General features: G+C 39.9%; 1 protein-coding gene across 3 annotated transcripts in view; it reads left to right on the top strand.

Annotated features, from left to right (window-relative positions):
- The first annotated feature begins 25 nt into the window (after window positions 1–25).
- The window catches only part of DNAI7 (dynein axonemal intermediate chain 7), a 34,485-nt gene continuing 11,673 nt past the window's right edge, over window positions 26–22,837 (top strand). For 2 of the 3 annotated variants that reach the window (XM_032789765.2, XM_032789764.2), the window contains exons 1-8: window positions 26–29; window positions 7,596–7,686; window positions 8,943–9,034; window positions 11,896–11,997; window positions 13,973–14,110; window positions 17,968–18,114; window positions 18,671–18,774; window positions 19,990–20,260. In XM_032789765.2, the coding sequence (XP_032645656.1) occupies window positions 27–29; window positions 7,596–7,686; window positions 8,943–9,034; window positions 11,896–11,997; window positions 13,973–14,110; window positions 17,968–18,114; window positions 18,671–18,774; window positions 19,990–20,260 (948 nt within the window). In that variant the 5' untranslated portion in view covers window position 26. Of the gene's footprint in view, window positions 30–7,595; window positions 7,687–8,942; window positions 9,035–11,895; window positions 11,998–13,454; window positions 13,516–13,972; window positions 14,111–17,967; window positions 18,115–18,670; window positions 18,775–19,989; window positions 20,261–22,837 lie in introns of those variants that run through there. The other variant, XM_032789767.2, reaches the window with a different exon arrangement.

The raw sequence follows: 22,837 nt of genomic DNA, 5'->3' as shown, positions 1-22,837 counted from the left end.
CGGACGGGGCAGGGGGACGCGTCGAGATGGTGAGAGCGGGGCGACCCCAGGAAGGGCCTGGCCCCGGGGTTGTTTGGGGGACTGGGGCTCGGCGTGTCCCCGGGAACGGTGTTCAGCCCCCTCGCCGCCCGCCTCTGAGCCTGTAGCTTCGCGGCTTCCGCCGCCCGCCCAGCCCAGGGGACCCTCCCGTCTGCCCCGGCCAGTTGCGCACAGGAGAGGCGAGGGGGGCGAGCTGGGGTTTGCTTTGTGTAGTGGGGGTGCTGAGAGCCATTGAACCAAACTGTAAACCCTGTATATAGTGGGAACCACATCAAGCCACCCACAGCACCCCTAGCTCCAGCACCTATTATCCCTTTCCATTGCGTTGAGGGTAAGGGTTACTGGGGCAGTCAGGGGGTTAAAAACAATCAGGTAAACAAGAGGGAGGTGGGTGCCAGTAATCATGGAACAGGTAGAAGGTGCTAGGCAGAGAGGGCATTTCACCCTTCTGCAGCCCCAGCCAGTTCTGCTGGGATTACCAACCAAAGTGCCCGTCTAGTACTGATTATGGCATTTTTTGCAATGGGGACCTTTATCCTCTAGGAACTGAACTGAGACCACCAAAGCATTTCACACAGGCCACTAAACCGGAAATCCTAGTCAGTCACTGCCATCTGGGTTTGACTTCAAAAGGTAATCTGGAGGAGACAGGCACTTTGGGCCAGATCTGCAAAAGTATTTAAGCTCCTCAAATCAATGGAAGTTAGGAGCTTAAGGATTGAGGATCAGAGCCTTTATTCCTCCCTGATGAATCCAGTTTTTTATGTTGTAGGAAATCCCTGGGATATTTTAAGCAGGAAACTCAGCTTGCATTCCCCTAAACTTCACCTTCACACCTCACCAAAACCATTCCACCACAATAGACAGTTTCTTCTACTCCCCTAGAGGAACCCTTTATTCCTTCCCTGGGTATCCATTTCTGCTCATCTTTACCTCCTTGTTCTGTTGCTTCTCCATCCCACTGTCCGCCTCTACATTCCACTTCAATATTCTGTGTAAATTTTCAAAATAATGCATTGAAAATTTAGCTAATCAATGTCCATACACATTAATATTAACTAGCTATCTCCTACACTTTGCACTGAAAATGTAACCATTTGGTACACCATGCCCTGTCATGTAGGGATTGAATGTTGGGATACTTTAGTTTCTGTTCTTTGCTCTGACTTCTTAGCATATGTACAATGTGCTTCAGGTGGCATGTGACCAGAATTCATCACTGGATTTGATCTGCTGGTTGGATCATTAGTTTCCCTGGGCCGGTTACTGATGGGGAGTGCAGTGTGAATGCTGATCCATGTAACTCCTTGTAAAAGCAATAAAGAATCCTGTGGCACCTTATAGACTAACAGATGTTTTGGAGCATGTGTTACTTTTGGGAAAGTCCTGTAGTGTCTTTGTACTTCAGCTTCTCCATGTATACAAAGGGATCAATGGTACCCCCTTCTGTATAGTAATTGATAATAATTGTAAGATTATATGTACTACAAACCAGTGAAACCAGGAAGCAAAAAATTCAGACATTTTTACCTAAAACGTACAAGTATCTGATGATGTGAATCGACTTTTAATGGAGAAATTAGAATGGATGTGCTGAAACAACCTTAACTACATTATATTGCTATGAAATGTGGCGGTGGTCTGTTACTACCAATAAAGGCAATGAAATTGTGCAACACTGGTGGTTATCCCTTTCCTCAGTATTAAAGCTCATTGGTTATTCTCCCCCCGCCCCCCCCGCCATTTTAAAGTTTTTTTCATATTATCTGTTATCAATGGCTAAGATTTGAAATGAAATATATTTACCTATCTGATTTTAATTTACTTAGTAGTTGCATTTCTTAATTATTCCTTATAGTTTGTTTAGATACTATAATCTCTGACAATCTCTCTTCTTTCTCTCTGAACTTTTAGGGTCCAAAAAAGAAAAAAAAGGTAGGTAGGCAGATGTATAGATATATCAGGTAGATGTAGATATAACAGCAAAGATACAATCTAGCTCAGACACGGTTTGTTGGACTCAGTAGCGTTCATTTACATAGTTGGAACATTCTCCTCACTTAGGAAATTACAGGGTGAAATTCTATGGCTTGTGTTACAGAATCATAGAAATATAGAATTTGAGAGGCCATCAAGTCTAGGCCCCTACACTGAGGCAAGACCAATTAAATCTAAGCAAGTGTTTGTCCAACTTTGTTCTTTAAAACCTCCAATGAGGGGATTCCATAGCCTCCCTAAGAAGCCTATTTGAGAGCTTAGCTTACCTTATACACCTCTATCTCGATATAACACCGTCCTCAGGAGTCAAAAAATCTTACCGCGTTATAGGTGAAACTGCGTTATATCAAACTTGATCTGATCTGCCGGAGTGCGCAGTCCGCCCCCCCGGAACGCTGCTTTACTGCGTTATATCCGAATTCGTGTTATATCAGGTGGCATTACATCGGGGTAGAGGTATAATTAAAAAGTTTTTCCTAATACCTAACTAAAATCTCCCTTGCTGCCATTTAAGGCCATTACTTCTTGTTCTACGTAGAGTGGACATGGAGAACAATAGAGCACCATCCTCTTTATCACCCCTTAACATGTTTGAAGACTATTAGCCCCCTCCCCTGTCTTTCTTTTCTCAAAACTCAACATGCACAGTTTTTTTTAACCCTTTCCTTAGAAGTCAGGAATTTTAAATGTTTTATCATTGTTGTAGCTCTCCTCTGGACTCTATCCAATTTTTCTCATCTTTCTTACAGCATAGTGCCAAAAACTAGGCACACTACTCCAGCTAAAGTCTCACCAGAGCTGAATAGAGAGGAAGTTACCCCCCCGTCTGACACACAACACTTCTGTTAATACACCCCAAAACATTAGCCTTTTTTTTTGCACCTGCACCACGTTGTTGACTCATTCACTTTGTGATCCTCTATAACCCCCAGATCCTTTTCAGCAGTACTAGCCAACTACTTTCTCTTTTGTAGTTATGCATTTGATTTTTCCTTCCTCAGAGAAGGACTTTGCACTTGTCTTTATTCAATTTCACCTTGTTGATTTCAACCTCTAATTTTATCAAGATCGTTTTGTTTTCTAATCCTGTCTTCTGAAGTGCTTGCAATGACTCCCAGCTTGGTGTCACCTGCAGATTTCATATGCATACTTTCCATTCCATGATCCAAATCATTAGTGAACATATTGACTAGTACTGGACCCAGAACTGAACTCTTATGCAGAAGATCAGAGTAGATGACTCACAGTCCCTTCTGGAGCTAATCTGCAAAATAGTATTACAGTTTTGCAGGTTTTGGCTGGGAGGAAAGGAGGGAGGAGGAGGTTAAAACATACTGTCGGGTCAAATTTGGTGCAAAAGTTAGATTTTGTAAAAACAAGTTTTTACAAAACCTGAGACAAAAAAATCCATTTTTTAAAATTCCTGTATAGTTTTTAAAATTTACAAAATACAAACATTCTCCTGTAGCATTTTGTAGGTCATACATTGCAACATTGGACTAAGGCATGAGAATCTGAAAAGAAAATCGATTAGAATATGATTGTAAACAAGTGAAACTGACTAGTCTGTTTTCATCTTCCATGCTGAGAAAGAGAGAGAAAAGTCAACAAATGATATATGGTAAAAAGTAAGTTAGACGTATAGAATTCTTTCAGCTTTAATTTCCTAAGGCCCTCATCCTGGAGTCAAACTAATGAGTAAACCTTTCTTGTCTGTATCTACAGATCTCATTGTGGCAGAACTTTGCAGATGAATGCTTGAGTAACATGTGATGAGATTCACGCTTGCTTTCGGTCATAACTAAGACTGCAATTTAGTCATGGGTATTTTTAGTAAAAGTCATGGTCAGGTCATGGGCAATAAACAAAAATTCACGGCCCATGACTTATCCAAGATTTATACTAAAAATACCTGTGATTAAATCTTGTTGGGGAGGGTGCTGCTTGGAGGGGGACATCTGTGAGGGCTCACTGCTGGGGTGGGGGCACCCAGGGCCAGAGGCACCAGCTGCCTGGGGGGCCACAAACCATGGCTACTCTGCCTGGCCGGGGAATGCTGCTGGAGGCCACAGACTGTGGCTGCTCCAGGCAACTGCCCAGGGACTGCTACTGGAGGCCACTGGAGCAGCGGCTGGTGTAGCTGTTCCCCAGCCAACCAGAGCCCCTGGCTCTGGAGCAAGCTGCTTGGGCAGTCCTGGGGTCAGTCACACTGGCCATTGCAGAAGTCACGGAGGTTGTGGAAAGTCACGAAATCCGTGACTTCTGCGACCTCCGTGGCAGACATGGAACCCGAGTGATAGCTACATTGTCATCAGTAGAGTTACCATCTCTTTTTGCAGCAGTAAATTTGTCCTAATGTTTTGTTCAAGTTTCAAAAAGTCTTGTAACTAAGTTTCAGTTTATACATTTGCTTTAAGTTTTCATTTGTTTTTTGCCATACAAGGTTCAAAACATTTTGTCATTTTGGCTGGCAATACAGAACAGAATAGCTTCCTTGATATTTCTGTTAGCTGAAAATATGCTAATCACTTTGGAAATAACAGAATTCAAAACACATCTTTTAATATTGAATGAAAAGGGTCGTCCTGGATAATCTGAAAGCTCTTCATAAAAATGGTTTTTCTGAGATAATATTTACCAAAAATATCACTACTACCAAAATGGGACAAAAGTACGTAATGAGAAGGCTTCCATTATATCACACTATTTATTTACAAGAGTTTGGGCTTCTGCTCCTTTCTCCTCACCTTCCTTTTGGTTGTCCTGCACCTGATTCTTTATTGCCTTGCATTTCGCGGAGTCATTTACATCTTTGCAAAATAGCTGTAAAATTTTTCTATTCTGGAATGATAGCACGTTACATGAACTCCCCACTCAGTCTATATAGGTGCAAGTGGCAAGATAGTGGAGAATCAGGTTCCCTATCGCTACCTTTACATCCTAGCTCTCATTTTTATGCTGGTGTTATTCAACTCTGCATGTCATCATGTCTCCTCCGTTTAATCTCATCTGCCTTTAGCTAAGTGTCTCAGAGACAAAGATGCATCTTTTGGTCAATCAGAAGGTACATCGTTAAATGCAACTCAGACACCTTCCTTGACTTGGATTTTCTTTTTGTCTGTTGTCCATAAGTTTGAATGCAAGCTTAACTCTGAACTCTTCTCCCATATCTTGTGCATCTGCAAATCTATCACCGTCTGCACAATGCTGTCTTATTCTACCTCTGCTGAAATCCTTGTCCATAGTAAAATCATCTTTTTCTTTAATTACTGTAACTCTCTTCTCTTTGGTTTCTCCAAGTCCCAGTACTGCTGACTACAGCATTTGTGGAATACCACTGCTTATCTTCTAACACACACAAAGAAAAATGTATGTAATGTGTCACAACAAACAACTCTGCTGGCTCTGTGCTGATTGTGCAATTCAGTACAAAATTATCTTCCTTGGATTTTTTTTTTAATCTCATGGCTCATTCTCCTTCTCTTCATCTCCCGTCTTGGTCTAATACGGGGTGGCCAACCTGTGTCTCCAGAGCCACATGCGGCTCTTCAGAAGTTAATGTGCGCCTCCTTGTATAGGCACCAACTCCGGGGCTGGAGCTACATGTGCCAACTTTCCAATGTGACAGAGGGTGCTCACTGCTCAACCCTGGCTCTGCTACAGGCCCTGCCCCCACTCCACTTCTTCCTGTCCCCTCCCCTGAGCCTGCCATGTCCTCATTCCTCTCCCTCCCCCACATCCCTGAGCCTCCTGCACGCCATGAAATAGCTGATCAGGAGGTGTGGGGAGGGAAGGAATAGGCGAGGCTGCTGGTGAGCAGGAGGCGCTGGCAGTGGGGGAGCTGATGGGGGGCTGCTAACGTATTACCGTGGCTCTTTGGCAATGTACAGTGGTTAATTCTGGCTCCTTTGCAGGCTCAGGTTGGCCACCCCTGGTCTAATACTAGCCCTCTCTATTCTGTCATGTTCTGGCCATTGCTACTGCAAGAGCCGCCGCCTTCTTTTCAACTTTTGCCATCTAAAACAGCCTTCCTTTATACTGCTAACTCATCAGTTCTATCTATATTATATATCACATATCTTCATGGATGTTTGTTCACCTAGCGTAGCATGGCCTTTATCCTGAGTGAGGGCTCTGCTTGTAGCTTGTTTATACAATATAAATAATAAATTATAATCTTTTTTGAAAATCTCTCTTCTCCCTTGTAATCTTTCCCTCCTCTACTATTATTTATCTGTTAACTTTGTAATTATTATTTGGATTCCGTAAAACATTTTTAGATACATGTATGAAAAATGTTATATAGAACTAAGTTGTATTGTATTATGCATAGGGCTGTCATATGATTGCAGTCAATGAGAACCTTGTCTGAATAAACACTGAGTAAAAACTGATGTATTAACTAAATTATTAATTAACAAATACATTAACAAATGTATTTATTTATTTATTCATTAACTAATGGATTAACCACAATAGTCTGTGCTCTTGATCCTCCTCATATGCATAGTTACTAGATCAAATTCTATCTAGAATTCTATTCTACCTATTCTATCCTTTCTACCTATTCTATTCTAAAGGATAGAATTTGATCTACATATGAGGAGGATCAAGAGCACAGGCTATTTGAGTTAATATATTAATAATAGTTTAATATTTTTCCTTTTAAATCTATTTATTTTAGATGGTATTGTGTGGTGATTTTGCGTATTCCTCACAGTATGGGTTAAATGATCCCCTTTGTGAACTCTGCCAGAAAAAAAAGGGAAAACAGGGCTCAGGGGAACCTATCTTTTGGAGGGCAGGAGAATCCCAGTGGCTTCTCAATTAAGTCTTCAGGCTGCTCTCAGGCCCTTAACACATATATATGTTGCAGAGATCTTATATGCTGAGCCACCAGTAGCATCTGGTCCCTAGTATGTAGTAAACTTCCCAGTTAATCATTACAATGCATAGATTTTTTTTCTAATATAGTGTATATTATGGGACAGATTTTCCCATGTTATGTTGGTTCAAGTTGATTCGGGAGAATTTGGCCCAATATGTGTAGCTCTACTTTTCTTACTTATATGAATATTCTTATGTCAGTGGGGAAACTGGTGAAAGTTGCAACAAATATATAAATTCCCTGCTTTAATCATCTCTTAATTGTGCTGTTATGTTAAAGGACTGTTCCTGTGACTTTGTCTTGTCTGTGTATTCTTTAAATCAACATTCTTTCTGCTTGCTTTCAAAAGTGAAAACATCTTTTATTCTGTCATGTGAATGATATTTTAGTACAAAACAAAAATCCAACTTTTAAATGAACTCACTTCATTAGTCTTGCTAACCACATTTCCCTGAGGATAGGGCTGGTTTAAACATTCAGCTATTTTTGTGGGTTTCAAGAAAAATTTGTTTCCTTTACTGACATAATATCCTATTCTTCTGTTATCTTTTGAACACAGATGTTCTACATACAAGACTGAAAATATACTTTGAAATGCTATATTAGAGAAATAAAATGTGTAAAATTAATGTTGACGTTTAGTCTCTTTTAATTTATTGCCCATGTTAAGTCTGGCGGAAGTGGAGGTAAAAAGAAACTTAGCAAAGCTGAACGACTGAGATTACAGAAAGAAGAAGAAGATAGAAGATTGATAGAGGAAGGTACAGTGCGTTTCACTTCAGGAAATGTGATTATACCAAATCACTGATTAAATAGGTAGAGTGCAAATTATGATAATTAATTATATCTAAATTCTGTTTCGTCTCAGTAGGATGATTTACTTGTGTTTCTCTGTTCTCAAGGCTGGCTTTAATGTTTTGGAAGGCCCTAAACAAAGTTATTTTTTGAGACCCCACATATGTCCCTCACTATGTTCAACCTCCTTTTTTTACCTACTCTTTCCACTAGTTATTCCTCCCCCTGCTATACTTGGAAAGTGTATGAGGGCAGGGGAGAGCATTACAATTTTTTTTCTCTCTCCCCTTCTGGTTCTCTCCCAGCCAAGTCAAGAACAAGTGGGTAGAGAGATAGGGGAACAGGTATTTCCTCTTCTCCACATTTAGTAATTAGGAGGAATGAGAAGTTCAATGACTAGGACTTTTCTCAAAGTAGATCAACAGAGTATGCCGACTTTGAGCTTAACAGAGTACTGATCAATGCATTCAGACAGCAACAGACGCTCCATATTAATGTTAGGACAGTCTTGCAAACAGGAATGGATTAAAGCATAGGTGGTATAGGCTTGTCAAAAAAACCCTATTTTTAGCCCTATGGCTAAGAAGACAATATTGTAATGTGATTCTAGTTTAGCTTATATAATGACACCTGTCTGAACCTACAGAGACCTTGATAAAATAACTTTTGAGACATGCAAACTATCCCATGCATCTCAATGGGTTACTAACTCCAAGAGCTTGGGGAACCTGTCATCATCACCTTAGCAGAGGATGATGTATATGACAAGAGGAGATGAGCAAAGCAGGACCAGACCACCAAATCATATATATTATAGCTACTGTAATGAGTACTGGGGGGCCTCTGCTGCCACCTCTGCCTCTTAATGTGTGGGTGGGGAAGGAAAGGATTCCTGCTACTTTCCATTGAGGGGGAAAATGACACTGTCTCTGCTTCTCTGGAATTGTAGGAATGGCACATCTGCCCCCACAACTCCAACGGGAAGTAAGGCCGTGGAGAGATCTGTGTGCGTAGGGATGTGGATTTACTTTATCTGGCACCGCTTCCAAATGTTATGGATTGAACCCATAATGGACAATGTAGACTGAACTCCTGCTATCACCAGTTATTAGTTATTTTGAAATAAAAATATTGATCTGCTAGCTAGTTTTTTAAATAATATATCTGTTTTTATTAAGCAGGATGTACTTGTATTGCTGATAATAGATTTCTCATTCTTCAGAGGAAGCCCGTTTACGAGCTGAACAAGAAGAAGCTGAAAGACTCGAAAAGGAGAGAATTGTGCGAGAGGAGAGGGAAAGACTTGAAGCAAAAGTTAGTTTGCAGTCATCAGAATAAATAGCTATTGCAAACTGCAATAGTCAGTTTCTAAACTGTATGCCAAATCATTGTTGATTTGTTATGAAAATGTGGGAATTTCTCTCCATTTCCTGGGAAGGGCAGCTTTTCAGTATTCTTGGATCAAAACTAATAATGAAAACTCTAGCCATACCACTGCAAAATGTAAGAGCCACAAGTTGAGTACAGTTGGGCAATGAACTGGGTCAGTAGCTAAATGAGTGACTTCCAAGGAAAGCCAAAGGTGCTTAAGAAAATGATGCTAAAGACTTGGTATGTGCCACTGTGTCCTCTAAGCCAGTAGTCACACGGTATGGTATAAAGAAGTGCTTATTTGGTAAAAGAAGATGTAAAAGCTCAGTGTTGCCTACTTCTGATAATTAAAATCCTCATGGTACTCTTTGTATGAGTAGAGATGTAACCTCTGTCCTGTCCAAATTCCAATCTGAGTGAACAGTTCTTATTTTTCTGCAATTCCACATGTGTATTCTATTAGACATATTCATTTTTGCTCCTTAACTGTATGTAGTATTGCTTTGGGCTGTTATGAATTGTGGTATTTCATTGTAGAAATGGCTGCATTTTAGTGCAGGTGTAAAATTGTTGTATTGATGTGTATGCATGTATGTGATGTTGTAGTATAAAGTTTTACTGGCAGGAATTCGGGATCACTTGCTCTGAATTGTGAAACTGTAGGCAAATTACGTAAGCCAACCCAAACTGGTGCAATAACAGCACACTACTATGTATTCTGTGTATAGCACATTTATTAGAATTTTTTTAGACCTGTTTTAGCAAGTTTAACATTTTTAATTGGTCCTTTTTTTCATATCCCATCATCTGTAAAGCTAGATTGCCTTCATTGTTGTGAACCCAGTTAGCTAGGGCTCTGAGGAAAATAAAGCGACAAACCAGTACATTTTAAAAACTTCTAAAAATTGCCCCAAACAAATTTCCATACACTAAAATGTCACAGTTCTAAGGTCTGATATCTTGGAACCTACTAGAGGCAACTGCAGTGTCTTCCATTGGAAAGCAGGAGTGGAGGAGTGCTCTTGGATTCAGAGATAATCACATATCTCTTTAAAGCTGATGGATGTGCCATGCACTCTTCTACTAGAGATGCCAACATTGTATTTAAAAATTAAGGGACTATTTTCTTTGTACCCCGCCCCACCCCTCCTCCTGATAATAATAATAATAATAATCAGTACTCACCTACATTCACAAGGGGTATTTCTTGCAACTGGGGATGTTGGCAGAGACTCTGTGAATGGCGAGGCTAGACCTCAGGAGCATGGACCCCTTGCCAGACAGAGCCCCTTCAGCAAAGCCTGTGCAGACAGACAGAGCCTGTGCAGGGAAGCAGATGGGGCTGTGCTCAAGGATTGGAGTCATTTATTATGTGGCTCAGCAATTTATCACATCACCAGCACATAGAGATTCTCTATGATAAAACATTGCTAATTTACTACAATTTCCTGGATGTAATGTGCCATAAAAATTCAAGATATTATTGTGACAGGTTTGGTCACAAAAGACCCCCTTGGGACTGCCACCTGATGTGCTAAGACTACCTCTCAGCCCATTTTCCCTGCCAGCTTGGAACTCCAGTACCCTGTCTTGTTGAGCCAGACATACTAGCCTGCTGCAAACACAGACCCAGGTCTGAACCACGTCCCCCACAAGCTGCAGACTTAACTGAAAACAGCTTAAGAAGTGCTCCTGTCTCTAGCACCCAGACACTCAGTTCCCATTGGGATCCAAATCCCAAATAAATCCATTTTACTCTATATAAAGCTTATACAGAGTAAACTCATAAATTGTCCTCCCTCTGTAACACTGATAGAGAGAAATGCACAGCTGTTTGCTCCCCCAGGAATTAGTCACTGACTCTGAGTTCAGTAATAAGCAAAAGTGATTTTATTGAAGATAAAAAGTAGGATTTAAGTGATTCCAAGTAATAATAGACAGAACAAAGTAAATTACCAAGCAAATAAAACAAAAATGTGCAAGTCTAAGCTTAATACAGTAAGAAACTGATTACAGATGAAATCTCACTCTCAGAGATGTTCCAATAAGCTTCTTTCACAGACTAGATTCTTTTCTAGTCTGGGCCCAATCCTTTCTCCTGGCACAGTCCTTTTTCCAGCTCAGGTGGTAGCTAGGGGATTTCTCATGACTGCAGCCCCCTTGTTCTGTTCCACCTCCTTATATATCTTTGGCACAAGGCGGGAAACTTTTGTCTCTTTGGGTCCCCACCGCTCTTCTAAATGGAAAAGCACCAGGTTTAAGATGGATTCCAGTTCCAGGTGACATGGTCACATGTCCTGTGAGACCCCAAGCATTAGAATCATAGAATATCAGGATTGGAAGAGACCTCAGAAGGTCATCTAGTCCAACCCCCTGCTCGAAGCAGGACCAGTCCCCTTCATTCTTCTCGCCTGACTCACAGGAAGGCTTGCAAGTAAACAGAGCCATCTACAGACAATTGTTCTAGTTGATGGGAGCCATCAATATTCTAAACCACCGTTAATGGCCCATGCTTTGCACAATCACAATAGGACCTCAGAGTTATATTTTATATTCCTAATTTCAGATAAAGAATGATACAGTCATGCAAATAGGATGAACACACTCGGTATATTATAAACTTTGTAATGAAACCTTACAAGAGACCTTTTGCGTGAAGCATATTCCAGTTACATTATATTCACACACATTAGCATATTTTCGTAACATCATATTGAGTGCAATGTGAGTTTTCTTTACTATAAAATAATTTATAAAAACTAAAATTAAATAGTAAATTCATGTACTTGATCATATACTAACAGGATCAAGAGCGGAGAGGGACTGAACTTGCAGAACTCCATTCATTAGAAGAGAACTTTTTGTGGGCAGAGCAATGGAAAGCAGATTATAGAGCACATGCTAAGGTAAGCTAGCTTTCTAAAATATCCATATAGTATTATAGAAGTTTGACAGAGAAGAGACTTTTAAATGATCTTCTGCTTCTCTCCTCTATTACAAGATTGTTTCTTTATTGTCTAGTGCTTTGCTCATTCTAGTTTTAAACAAAAAACACTAAATTAATCAAAAAAAACTTCTAAGGAGTTTGGACAGTGGGTAATATCTGCTCAGGTGAGTCAGGGATGATGGAAGTCAGGATTTTGAGGTATAATGGCAAAATTATAGGTGGAAAACAGCATAACATCTGAGTTATATACTACTGCCAGATAAAAACTACATTAAAATGCAGTTTTTAGGCTGAGAATATAGATCAGTAATTTAGGGTAAAATACATTACAAAGCTATTGCAATTATCCTTCAGATAAGCATTCTATAACCAGGAAATTCAGAGTTAATGTTTCTATTTAAGTCTGATATGTTAAGGGATGGAAATACAAAGTTAAAAATCTACAGTTCCATCCTATAGGACATCATGTAATGCCCAGATGATTATTGTTAAATTGTTTGCATATTTATGTTTCCAAATTAGGTTAAACTGAATTTTAAAAATGCATTAGATTTTTTTTTACTGAAGGCAACTTGTTGCTTTAGTACCCCTAAGAACAATAGGAGTTACCAGTCATTTTGAAAGAGGGCGGTTCTTTATGGAATTCTCTTAAGTTTAATCATCAGTCTGTGCTGAAGGAATAACTTTCAATTATGAAAAATGATGATAAAATGTGACCATTAATCTTTAAAAAATTATTCAAATATCACCTATGCCCACAGTTTCAGTGAGTTTTACTTTATAGGAAGTGTGAAGAGTTTGCTTAATTTTGTTATGAAGAATATTTAGACCAAAGAAAAATCTAATGTTAAGTGCTAAATTTCTGAAAGATCTCATTTTTAATTAATTTTAACTTGTAAACAAATTAATGGATGTACTTATAAATTCTCAGAAAATTCATTCAGTACTCAAAGAAAAAGTGTTTTAATTTTGGAGAGCATGTGCTCTCTTTGCTATAATAAAAAGTTTGAATCCCTGCTTTAAGAGCATAATTTAGCTCAAACATATCTATGGAGCCAGAACTGTCTCCTCTGTAGTACCTGGCTCTATTTAATGTTCTCAATCCTCACACTTTATAATCAAGCACATTTATTCAAAATTGTAAAAACAGTGGAATTATTTTGTGATTGGATACTAGTGTTAATATTTAACACTTATTAAATGTACAGATGGGATTTTCAAAAGTCCTCCACATTGACTTATTTTTGCTCCCTCTAAAGTCAGCGGGAATTTGACCATTGATTTCAGTGGGAGTACAGCCATGCTTAGTGCTTTTAGAAACTCCATTACAAATCTTTAAGGTACTTAACAAATACTGTGTGCTGTGAGGATTAATTAGATAATGAGACAGGTTTTATTATGATCCTTATTTTACAGATGGGGAAACTGAGATAGAGATGTTGAGGTCATAGAGTGAACCAAGACTGAAGGTCACACAGTGAGTGATGGATGAAACCGGGTTTAGGACTCAGGCTCTGTCTACACTTGGGATTGGGAGTGTCATTCTCAGCTCAAGGAGACATACTTGCACTAGCTGTTGTTGAGCTAGCGTGCTGAAAATAGTAGTGTGGTCCATGTGGTCAGGATGGGTTTGTATTCAGGGTGACCATGTATGTGCACCATGTGGTCAGGATGGGTTTGTATTCAGGGTGACTAGCTTCTCCTGCTGCTACTGCAGATATGCTACAACTTTTGTTCGCTAGCTCTATGAGAATGATCACAAGTATCTCTCTTTCAGCTACAAGTGTTGACACATCCTCAGTTGTGTGTTTATCACTGGACCACACACACATCTCTCTGAAAACCCTCCTACTCTTGTATTGTAATTATGAAGTTTTGAGGTGTTTGTACCTAAAACTTTTGGATTTACTTTTCTTTTAAAAAAATCTCTTTAGTGGGAGCATTACATGCAATGTGATGGGAGTCCTGATCCAGCTGTGCCCCAAGAAATTAATACTTTCATGAGCTTGTGGCAAGAAAATAAAAATGAGGATATTGAGTTTGTGATCAAGAAAGGAAACCAAGTGCTAAATGTAAGTGTTAAAATGATATTCTTAAGGTTCTTGGTTACCAATAGCTTACAAACCTCAAAATGATCCTGTATGCCCCTTTGTTTGGTTGTTTGCCTGTAATTGATCATCATCTGAATCATAAGCAATTTTTATGTGTTAGTCTTCCTCTGATATGCTGTCTTTGCTTTCCTTCATTATAATTTTTTTATTAGGAAACAAGAAACATAAGACCATTGATCCAAAAACTCTAGCATCCTGCCTTTCAGGAGTTCATATACATAATGTTTGTAGAGATGGATCCAATCAAAATTCTGGATCCAAACACCCTCCCAAATTGATGAAAGTTTCATCACGCTCCAGATCTGAACATTGCTGCTCATGCCATCTATAGAAGCTTCAGTGCAAAGGAGCCTCCATTTCTACCATTCAATCTAGCATTGTTTTACATGGTATGAGCAATTCAGATTCCTCCTTCACCTTTGGAACAAAGTGCTTATACTCAGAGGCATGTAATCATGTGGACCAGGGTTGGGCAAACTACAGCTGCGGGCTGGATCCGGCCTGTCAGGGCTTTGGATCTGGCCTGCAGGATTGGCCCCCTCATGGTTCCGTACCCCCTCCTGCACCCCAACCCCCTGCCCTGAGCCCCCTGTCGCACTCCCTCCTGCACTCCAACCCCTTGCCCTGAGTCCTCTGCCACACTCCACACCGCTGCCTGCACCACTGCCCTGAGCCCCCTCCTGCAGTCCGTACCTCCTCCTATACCCCGACCCCCTTCCCTGAGCCCCCTCCTCCAGCCCGCACCCCTTCTTCACCCCAACCCCTTGCCCTGAGCCTCTTCCTGCACCCTCTCCCACACCTCATGCTCCATCCTGTACCCCAACCCCCTGCCCCAGCCCTACATTCATGGCCCTGCATGCAATTTCCCCACCCAGATGTAGCCCTTGGGCCAAAAAGTTTGCCCACCCTGGTCTAGACCTTCATTATATCCACTCACAATATTTGACTCGTCGTGTGGTCAGATTCACCACTCTGCACTTTAAGCAAAGGGGGCGGGTTTATCTGGCTGGCTGGGAGAAGAGGGCAATGCTTTCTGGCTTGGGGTAGGATGGGAGACATAAAACTGCTGGAACAGCTGTCAGCGCGGTGCATGACTCACCATCTAGGAATGAGGGGTTGAAAAAGGTTAGCCTGGGCCTGGCCCCTCCCCTCATTCACTCTGGAATTGGCTGGAATTGGTAAGGCCTCCGCAAGGGAATTGCTGGAGGGACCTCGATGAAAAGGGGGGGAGCTGGTGGAACTCCCCCCTCCCCCCCCCCCAAAATAATAATAATGGCTGGAATTGGAGGAGCCTGGCAGTGGATCTGCTGGAGGGACATAAATTTTTCACCTGCACTGCACATTTTATCCGCTGGGTTAATCCCAGACATCTGTCTGATAATAAAGTTGTGACCTGATTAAATCTTTATCTAATGTTTCCTGTCATTCTTTTGGCATAGCCAGACAGTGAGCTAGTATACCAATATATGCCATACCAGAAGTTCTCTGATGGCCCCTTCATTTTCTAGAGAGTTTAAGCTTTCATTTAAAAAATTACAAATTTTCTAGCCCTGTGCATATACAGATAGACTTCCTGAAACAATTGTTCTAAAAGAAGCAAGAACTTCTGTATTTATATCAATGACCAGTTCACACTGAAGACATGGTGACACTCTGAATGCTAAGATTTCACCATTTACTGCTGATCATTTTAGCAGGATCATTCAGCTACTTTGGTATTAGGAATGTAGTTTGAAATGGGAGGACTTGAGCTCACCACTTTTTTACTTCTATTTTGATTCCTGGCCTCCAACTTCCTTCAGCAATGCATCTTTCAGGTAGCCTATTGCATTTCAGGATTGATTTCTGAGGCACTGATACTGGAAGTTTGAATATACAGCAATAGTAAATGTGGTGTGCTGCCTCTACTGCAGTTACTGACATCCTCTGGTAATCTTAAATTACTGTGGTTGTGTGTTAAATAGATTTGTTAATATTTCCCCAAAGTAGTGACATTTCTGTAGAATGAATGAATAACTGATTGATGTAGATGATCATAATAGTACAAACAAAGGGATCTAAATGCTTCTCTCCCTGTGTGCATGTAATTTCTGTTGACATTAATGAGTGTAATTTACAGAGGAGAGAAGAATATGAAAGATCATATCAAATAGATTCAAATTAGTTTACAGTAAACATCACACTAACAAATACAATGTTAAGGGATGACTTTGCTAATACAGCAATATCTAATAAACATTTGACATTTAATCTCGGGCAGGCATTGTAGATATCAGGATAGATTAGTGTTAGTTTGTTAGATGTGCTAAATATCATCATCTTATTGCAAGCAACTTTGTCATTGGGGCATTTATCTAAACCTCCAATTTTGGGTTATCCTGTAGATTAAAATTTTGTTGACATATTTGTTCCTATTACATTTTTAAAATTAAAATTTGAGATTACTTTTAGCAGAAGAGAACTTTCTCCAGAATTTAAGTCTATAAGCATAGCTTTCCATTAAAATCCTGATTTTGACCAACCCCTCCCCCCCCCCCAACAGACTTTGTCAAAATATGGTATGCTTGAAATTTCTCATGTGTGTTCTTCTGTGAGAGGGGACATGGATAAATCATTCTTGAGATATGACCGTTTAAATTAGGAGAGAATTCAAATTATAATGGACATCTGTAGGTGCGCATTATAGTTCAGGTGACAAAATAGATTTGATTATAAGCAAATGGCAGTCAATAAAGCACATTCAGTCTACAAGACTAAGGAAAAATCATGTGAAGAAACCTTATAACTGTCAATGTTCTTCTGATGGCTGGGGTTGTACGGCATCATACTCACACAAATTCAAAATTTTCACTTACAAAAATAGCATAATTTACAAAATTAGCACCAACATCACCAATATAAAAAAAATCTGTTTTTGTTATGATGGGACCTCTAATGTGAAAACAGGGAACTTGGAGTATATCCCAGTATTCTATTTCCAGGAAACTAAGCAAATACATTTTACTTTGAATCTCCTCTAGTCTGAGGTGTAAGAGTCTTGGTTCAGGTTCAAAACATAGATCTCCAAAATAGAATTATAGAACTTCTAGAGAAAGATAGTGCTTAAATTCATGGCTAGTCACTCCAGTTAGTGGAGTTGTCCTGCCAGCATCCACACATATAAAATGATGTCTGGAATTGCTAAGCCTCAGGCCAGAAACTTTGTTGTCTGTAGACAGCACTACGTTATGAGCCAACCAGAAATCTCTTATTAGCTGTGTAGCAATTGTTTCAGATCCTACTGGTTGTCCCTGTCATAGCTGTGATGAGTTTAGAAAATAATATTTTTTTACGAAAACCTGGAACAAACAGACCAAAGAAACAGAAGTATAACTCTGTCCCAAGCAGAGTTTCTGTGCCCTGAAATTTTTCTTGCTCAGTAAGTCAGTCCTGCACTGAATGCAGGAGGGATCTTGTGAAAATAATAGTATGTGATGATATAATGAAAGACTGTATCATAATATGTATGTACAAAGGGGCTAAATTAAGGTTGCACAAGCAACCTTAATTCTGACATTTCCTAATTTTGAAACCTTAATAATGTTCTTTTCACATATGTTCTTTTTAGATGTATAATAGAGAATTCCTGTAACCAATATTTGTGTATATGCAAAAGAAGCAAGTTCAGCTCATATTTTAACAGAGCACAGGATACCTTATATATGATATCTGAAATCAAAAGAACAGAAATCATTCTTCCACTCTAATCCCTGAAAAAAGGAAATTAAACTGCTATGATTTGATTGTAAAACTAATTTGGAAAGCTTAATGTATTTTAGTTAATTGAGAAGTTGAATTTTCTATTATTGGACACACCGCCAAATGAGCTAATGGAAGAGGTCATTGTTCAGTACCAGGAGTCAATTCTGGAACTGCAGAGTCTTCTTCATCAGAAATACAATGAAGCAACAGAGCACCTACTTAAAGTAAGTAAACTTTGTATTTTAGTTGTTAGTCTTCAAATGTTATTCATGAAATATCAAGGGCAATGGGAAAGTAACAGTTTTGTACATTAGGTTAATTGGCAAAAGTGACTTTTTTTACACTGTGATACAGACTATTGTGTAAACTTCCCCAGCTCAAACATAATTATGTACTGGACTGATGTTTCTGAGGCCTTCTCCTTCACAGTGTCTGAGGTTAGAATTTTTAAATTAACCTAAGGAAGTTCAGTTCAGTGGGAACTGGGTTTCAGTGTGATTTGACACTAAGGGAATTAAGAGGTCTTTGAAAATCCTGGCCTTAACTGTCAGCATGATTTAAATTAGCAGTAACCATTGATTACACAAAAATTTAGTGATTAAATGCAAAATATTAAGTTGTTAAAATAATCTTTGAGAGATACTGTCCTAAGAACTTATGGTTTGCTCAACTTTTTGATCGTTCTTAGTGCAAAGACAATAGCAGTTCTGTCATCAGCGTCAAGTACATCAACTCCATCCTAGTTTAATTTAGAGTAATATGCTGATTTGTTTTTTGCAGAAGGCTAGTACTTTTGCAGATTCTGACAGTGGAAATATGGATGTGGTCATAAAAGATAAAAATATCACTTTCTGTATTTGGGGAAACCTCAAGAAGAATGCAAGGTACAGTACAAAAGTGACCTTATTTCAGATTAGCTCTATCTTTGTACATCTCTATGGAATAAAGACTCAGGGCCAGTTTCTGACAACCCTTATTCATGTTGAGTAGCACTTTACTCAACAAGTGGCCCTCAACTGCCTGGAGGAAGTGGGGAGTGTGCCAAGCACTGGAACTATGAAAGACAGCTGTAAGACTGCCTTCTGAGAACTCCCTTGCAAGCCATAGTGTAGGGGGTCTGCTGGGGGTAGGATGGCTATATTGGGGCAGGGTTGCGGCACTCTAGAATGTTAGGACAGCACTGCAGCCTATAAGGCAGCCTAGGGAGGCTTCTGTAACTTATGCCCCCCAGAACTGTTTACATTATTCTATGTGCGGCAAAGGAGCCTTGAATCAGGAGAGCGTAAAAGTGGCTTGATGTTATGTTAGCATCCTTCAATTGGGCACAGAATATGCTGCACCTTTTAAAGCCCAGCACAAAATCTCACCCAGTGTTCTTACACAAAACATGGAGGTTTATGTGTGAAAGATTTTATAATTCTAGCCAATATTTTCTTGTATTAAAATGGGCAGAAGGAGAGTTCTCATTTGAACAGATCTCTGTCTGCTTGGTCAGAAATGGGACCTCCAGTCACACTATGGCAGGCCAAAGATGCATGGGGGAAGAAGGCCCAAGTTCTTGGGTATCTGATTTGACACAGAATTGATCTCCTTCTGTTTGCCTTTTAGCCCTTTTCCTATGGTGGCACAGAGGCAGATGATGTGCTTGTTCTCCTAGCTTGGTTTTCTTTACCTTAAGTGCTTCCTGATCTTGTTTGTGGAAACCGTGGAGAGGGACTTATAGAGACAGCAGCTGCATTACCTATGCAGAAATGTGCCTAATAAATGGATCCAGTTTACCTGTGAGGATGCTATATAGAACAGCTGACTCCTTCCCTTCTCTGCCTGGCCAGGTTCCTTAACTGCATGCAGAGCTTTATTCTTTTAATTCTGTTTTAGCTATCTTGGAGAGGCTGGTGGCAGCTCTCTGTGCTGGGTGAGCATGTGATGACCATCTAACTCATTTTTCCAGTTTTGTTCCCCAAACTGTGACATATAGTAAAAGGCAACATAGGGGCCTGTATTACTGTGATAAATGTACTGGAATATTGAAGTGTGATGTACAAATAATTATACTGACTGTACTAGAGAATTCTTTTGTTTTAATTCTCTGTTTACAGATTAAAAAATCATATGTTTTGTGATGCAGAAAATGGATTTGATCTTCCAAAGACAGTGGCCACAAGTGATGTTGCTGTCCGCATCTTGCACACTCATTATGATCATATGTCCCCACTGCAACGCATTCCCAAACAGCATTTAAAGGTGCAAGCCCTAGAAAGCAAACCAGAATTAACTGTGCTTTATGATATGAAAGAAGAAAAAGAAGAGGAACAAAAGAGTGGGGAAGACAGCGACCTGGTAATTGAAAAGGAGTCTGATGGAAGAAAGGTAAGAAAGATGTAAAAGGTACAGCACGGACAGTGCTGTCAGTTAATGCCCAGCTGCATAATATTAGCATCTTAACAGATCTTTACATGTCTCCCTTGTGCCTTAGAAAACAAAAAAATTCCTTAAAATGTTTATTCCCCTTATAAAAGAATTCCTCCTTTTTGGAGAAGGTCTTGCAGTTGAGTTCATTATAACTAAAAATGGGCCTGCCTCAAAAGTACTAGCAGTTCAGTATGGATAAACCCTGAAAAGGTAAGAGAGCAAATCCTGAGATCTTAACTCAAGTTTTATCCAGATGTAGTTCTTCTTGAAGTCAATGAGATTTTCCTCAAGGAGGACAAAGTAAGAGCTAAATATCTCAAGATTTGTCTTATAGTGAATTTTTAAAACACTTTTAAACTGTAGTATCTAAGCACTTAGATACAAAAACTAAAACCAGATAGAGCCAAATTCTGTTGTTGTTTGCACCATATAGAATTTAGCTCCATAGGTGACAAAACTATCCATAAGCACTGTTGCCACCACCAACTAAACAAAAAAACAAGACCAAACTAATCAGCTACATGCCACATCACATAAAAAATACATTGTATCCTGAAGGTCACCAAACCAAGCTCAGGCAGGCCCCCCAAGACTAGAACATGACAAAGACAGTGATTCTCAACTGGAGAAGGCTATGCGGCAGTCCTGCAGAATTCAAATCAAGGACCTGACAGCAAGAGCATCTCAGTCAATCTTAACTGCTGTGGCAGGATGTAGGATGAGATACCAAAAACACTGAACCTTTTGAGTCAATTCCACAAAGACTTTTGTATAACCGGTCTTCTGCCCACTCCAATAGGCCATGGCTTGTTCCTTGAAACTATCCAAAGTATCCTAAGCTTTCTCCCTTCCCTATGGTCCCTCTCATTTCTGGTTATCTTCTCAACCACCCAGCTTTTGAGATCTGTTGGGTTTACCAAGACTGGCAAGCTCTGAAGCCACACAGGGTGTGAGATGAACAAATTGCAATTTTACAAATCTTTGGGGGCTATCTAGCTGCACCATCCATTGTAGACCACAAGTGAGGGAAAGTCCAAATTCTTAGGAATTTGAAGTAACTGTCCTCAGTTTAGGGCACAGCACACAGATTGTTCCACCTGTTGGACTGCCATGGATCTTGAGAGATAGGGGAGGGAGAAAAGAAAGACCAGCAATCGGAGAGTAGAAGTGACTGTTTTGATGAAAGGTTGTAGTAGGAATGAAGATTTATGATTGATGTGGATGGGAGTGGGATTAGGGCACGGATAATGCCAGATACTATTGTAGGACATCACTGTAAGAGGGTCATTCAAAAATGTTAATAAGTATATTAGAATGAACTGATTCTGTTTACAGAAAATTCAGTTTTCAGAGTGAGAGCTGTGTTAGTCTGTATCAGCAAAAACAGTGAGGAGTCCTTGTGGCACCTTAGAGACTAACAAATTTATTTGGACATAAGCTTTCGTGGGCTAAAACCCACTTCATCAGATGCATAGAGTGAAAAATACAATAAGCAGTATATATATTACAGCACATGAAAATTCAGTGTACCACAAACCATATACAGGAGTCCAATGCTGTCAGGACAGTTTGAAGGGTTGCAAAGTAGGTTTTAGACTTGAGTGGATCTTTAGTCTCTGCATGCTGATGGTTTTTCCACTAGAGGGCTGGCAAAATACCATCTCTATCATTCTGAATCTCTTCCAAGTGATATCCCATAGTCGAACAATGGCTTCTTTTGCTCTTAGTAGCTTCTATGGCTTGTAGAAGCTACTAGGTTAACAGGCTTGTAGGTTAACAGGCACTTCTAAATTACTCTGATTCTGCTGCCAAATTTTCTAGATAAATAACTGTAAACTACCATTTTTACATCTTATTAACATATATTTACAGCAGTGGTTCCTGGCTTTGTTGTGTCTCCCCCCACCACATTTTCTGCAGAGCAGTGCCTGAGGCAGGTCATCGCCACTCCCTGCTTCCTTTACAAAGGGTTACCAGTTTTGCTTGGACGTATTCCTGAAGGTTTCATCACATGACATAATCTTTCATTAAAGATTAATCTTTAATTCCTGGAGAGTCCAGGACAGTCCTGGAAGGTTGGCAACCCTACTTTTATACTTTGACACATCTCACCTGTCTTATTGCCTTTCTCCTATATTTTTCTGGCTTTTGCTTTTCATTCGTGGTTAAGTCCTTACCTTGTTCTTTCTCCCACTCTTCTAAGTCTTGTTCCGTCTCCACCAATCCTCATTCTTTTCCTGTTCCCACCTCAGGGATCCGCTTCTCCAAATGTAGGTTGCTCACCTGGGATATCGTTTATAGTTCTGTTTACCCTTAGTTTTTTCCTTCCCCCATTTTTTTCTCTAGTTCTGTCCCTCTTTCTGCTCCTGCATGGTCTCTCTCTGTTCCCCTGCAGGGCAGGGATTCCATACAAGTCTGCAGGCTGCCTCTTGCCACAATTCCCTCACACAGTATACACGGAGAAGCACTTTAGCTCTACATAGCGGAGGGGGAACAAACATGCAATGAGTGCCCAGCTACTTTCCCTATTGCTTT

The sequence above is a fragment of the Chelonoidis abingdonii genome, chromosome 1 (genome assembly GCF_003597395.2).
Source record: "Chelonoidis abingdonii isolate Lonesome George chromosome 1, CheloAbing_2.0, whole genome shotgun sequence".
Taxonomy (NCBI): Eukaryota; Metazoa; Chordata; order Testudines; family Testudinidae; genus Chelonoidis; species Chelonoidis abingdonii.
The sequence above is the reverse complement of the archived record's forward strand: the minus strand, read 5'-3'. Positions and strand labels throughout refer to the sequence as shown.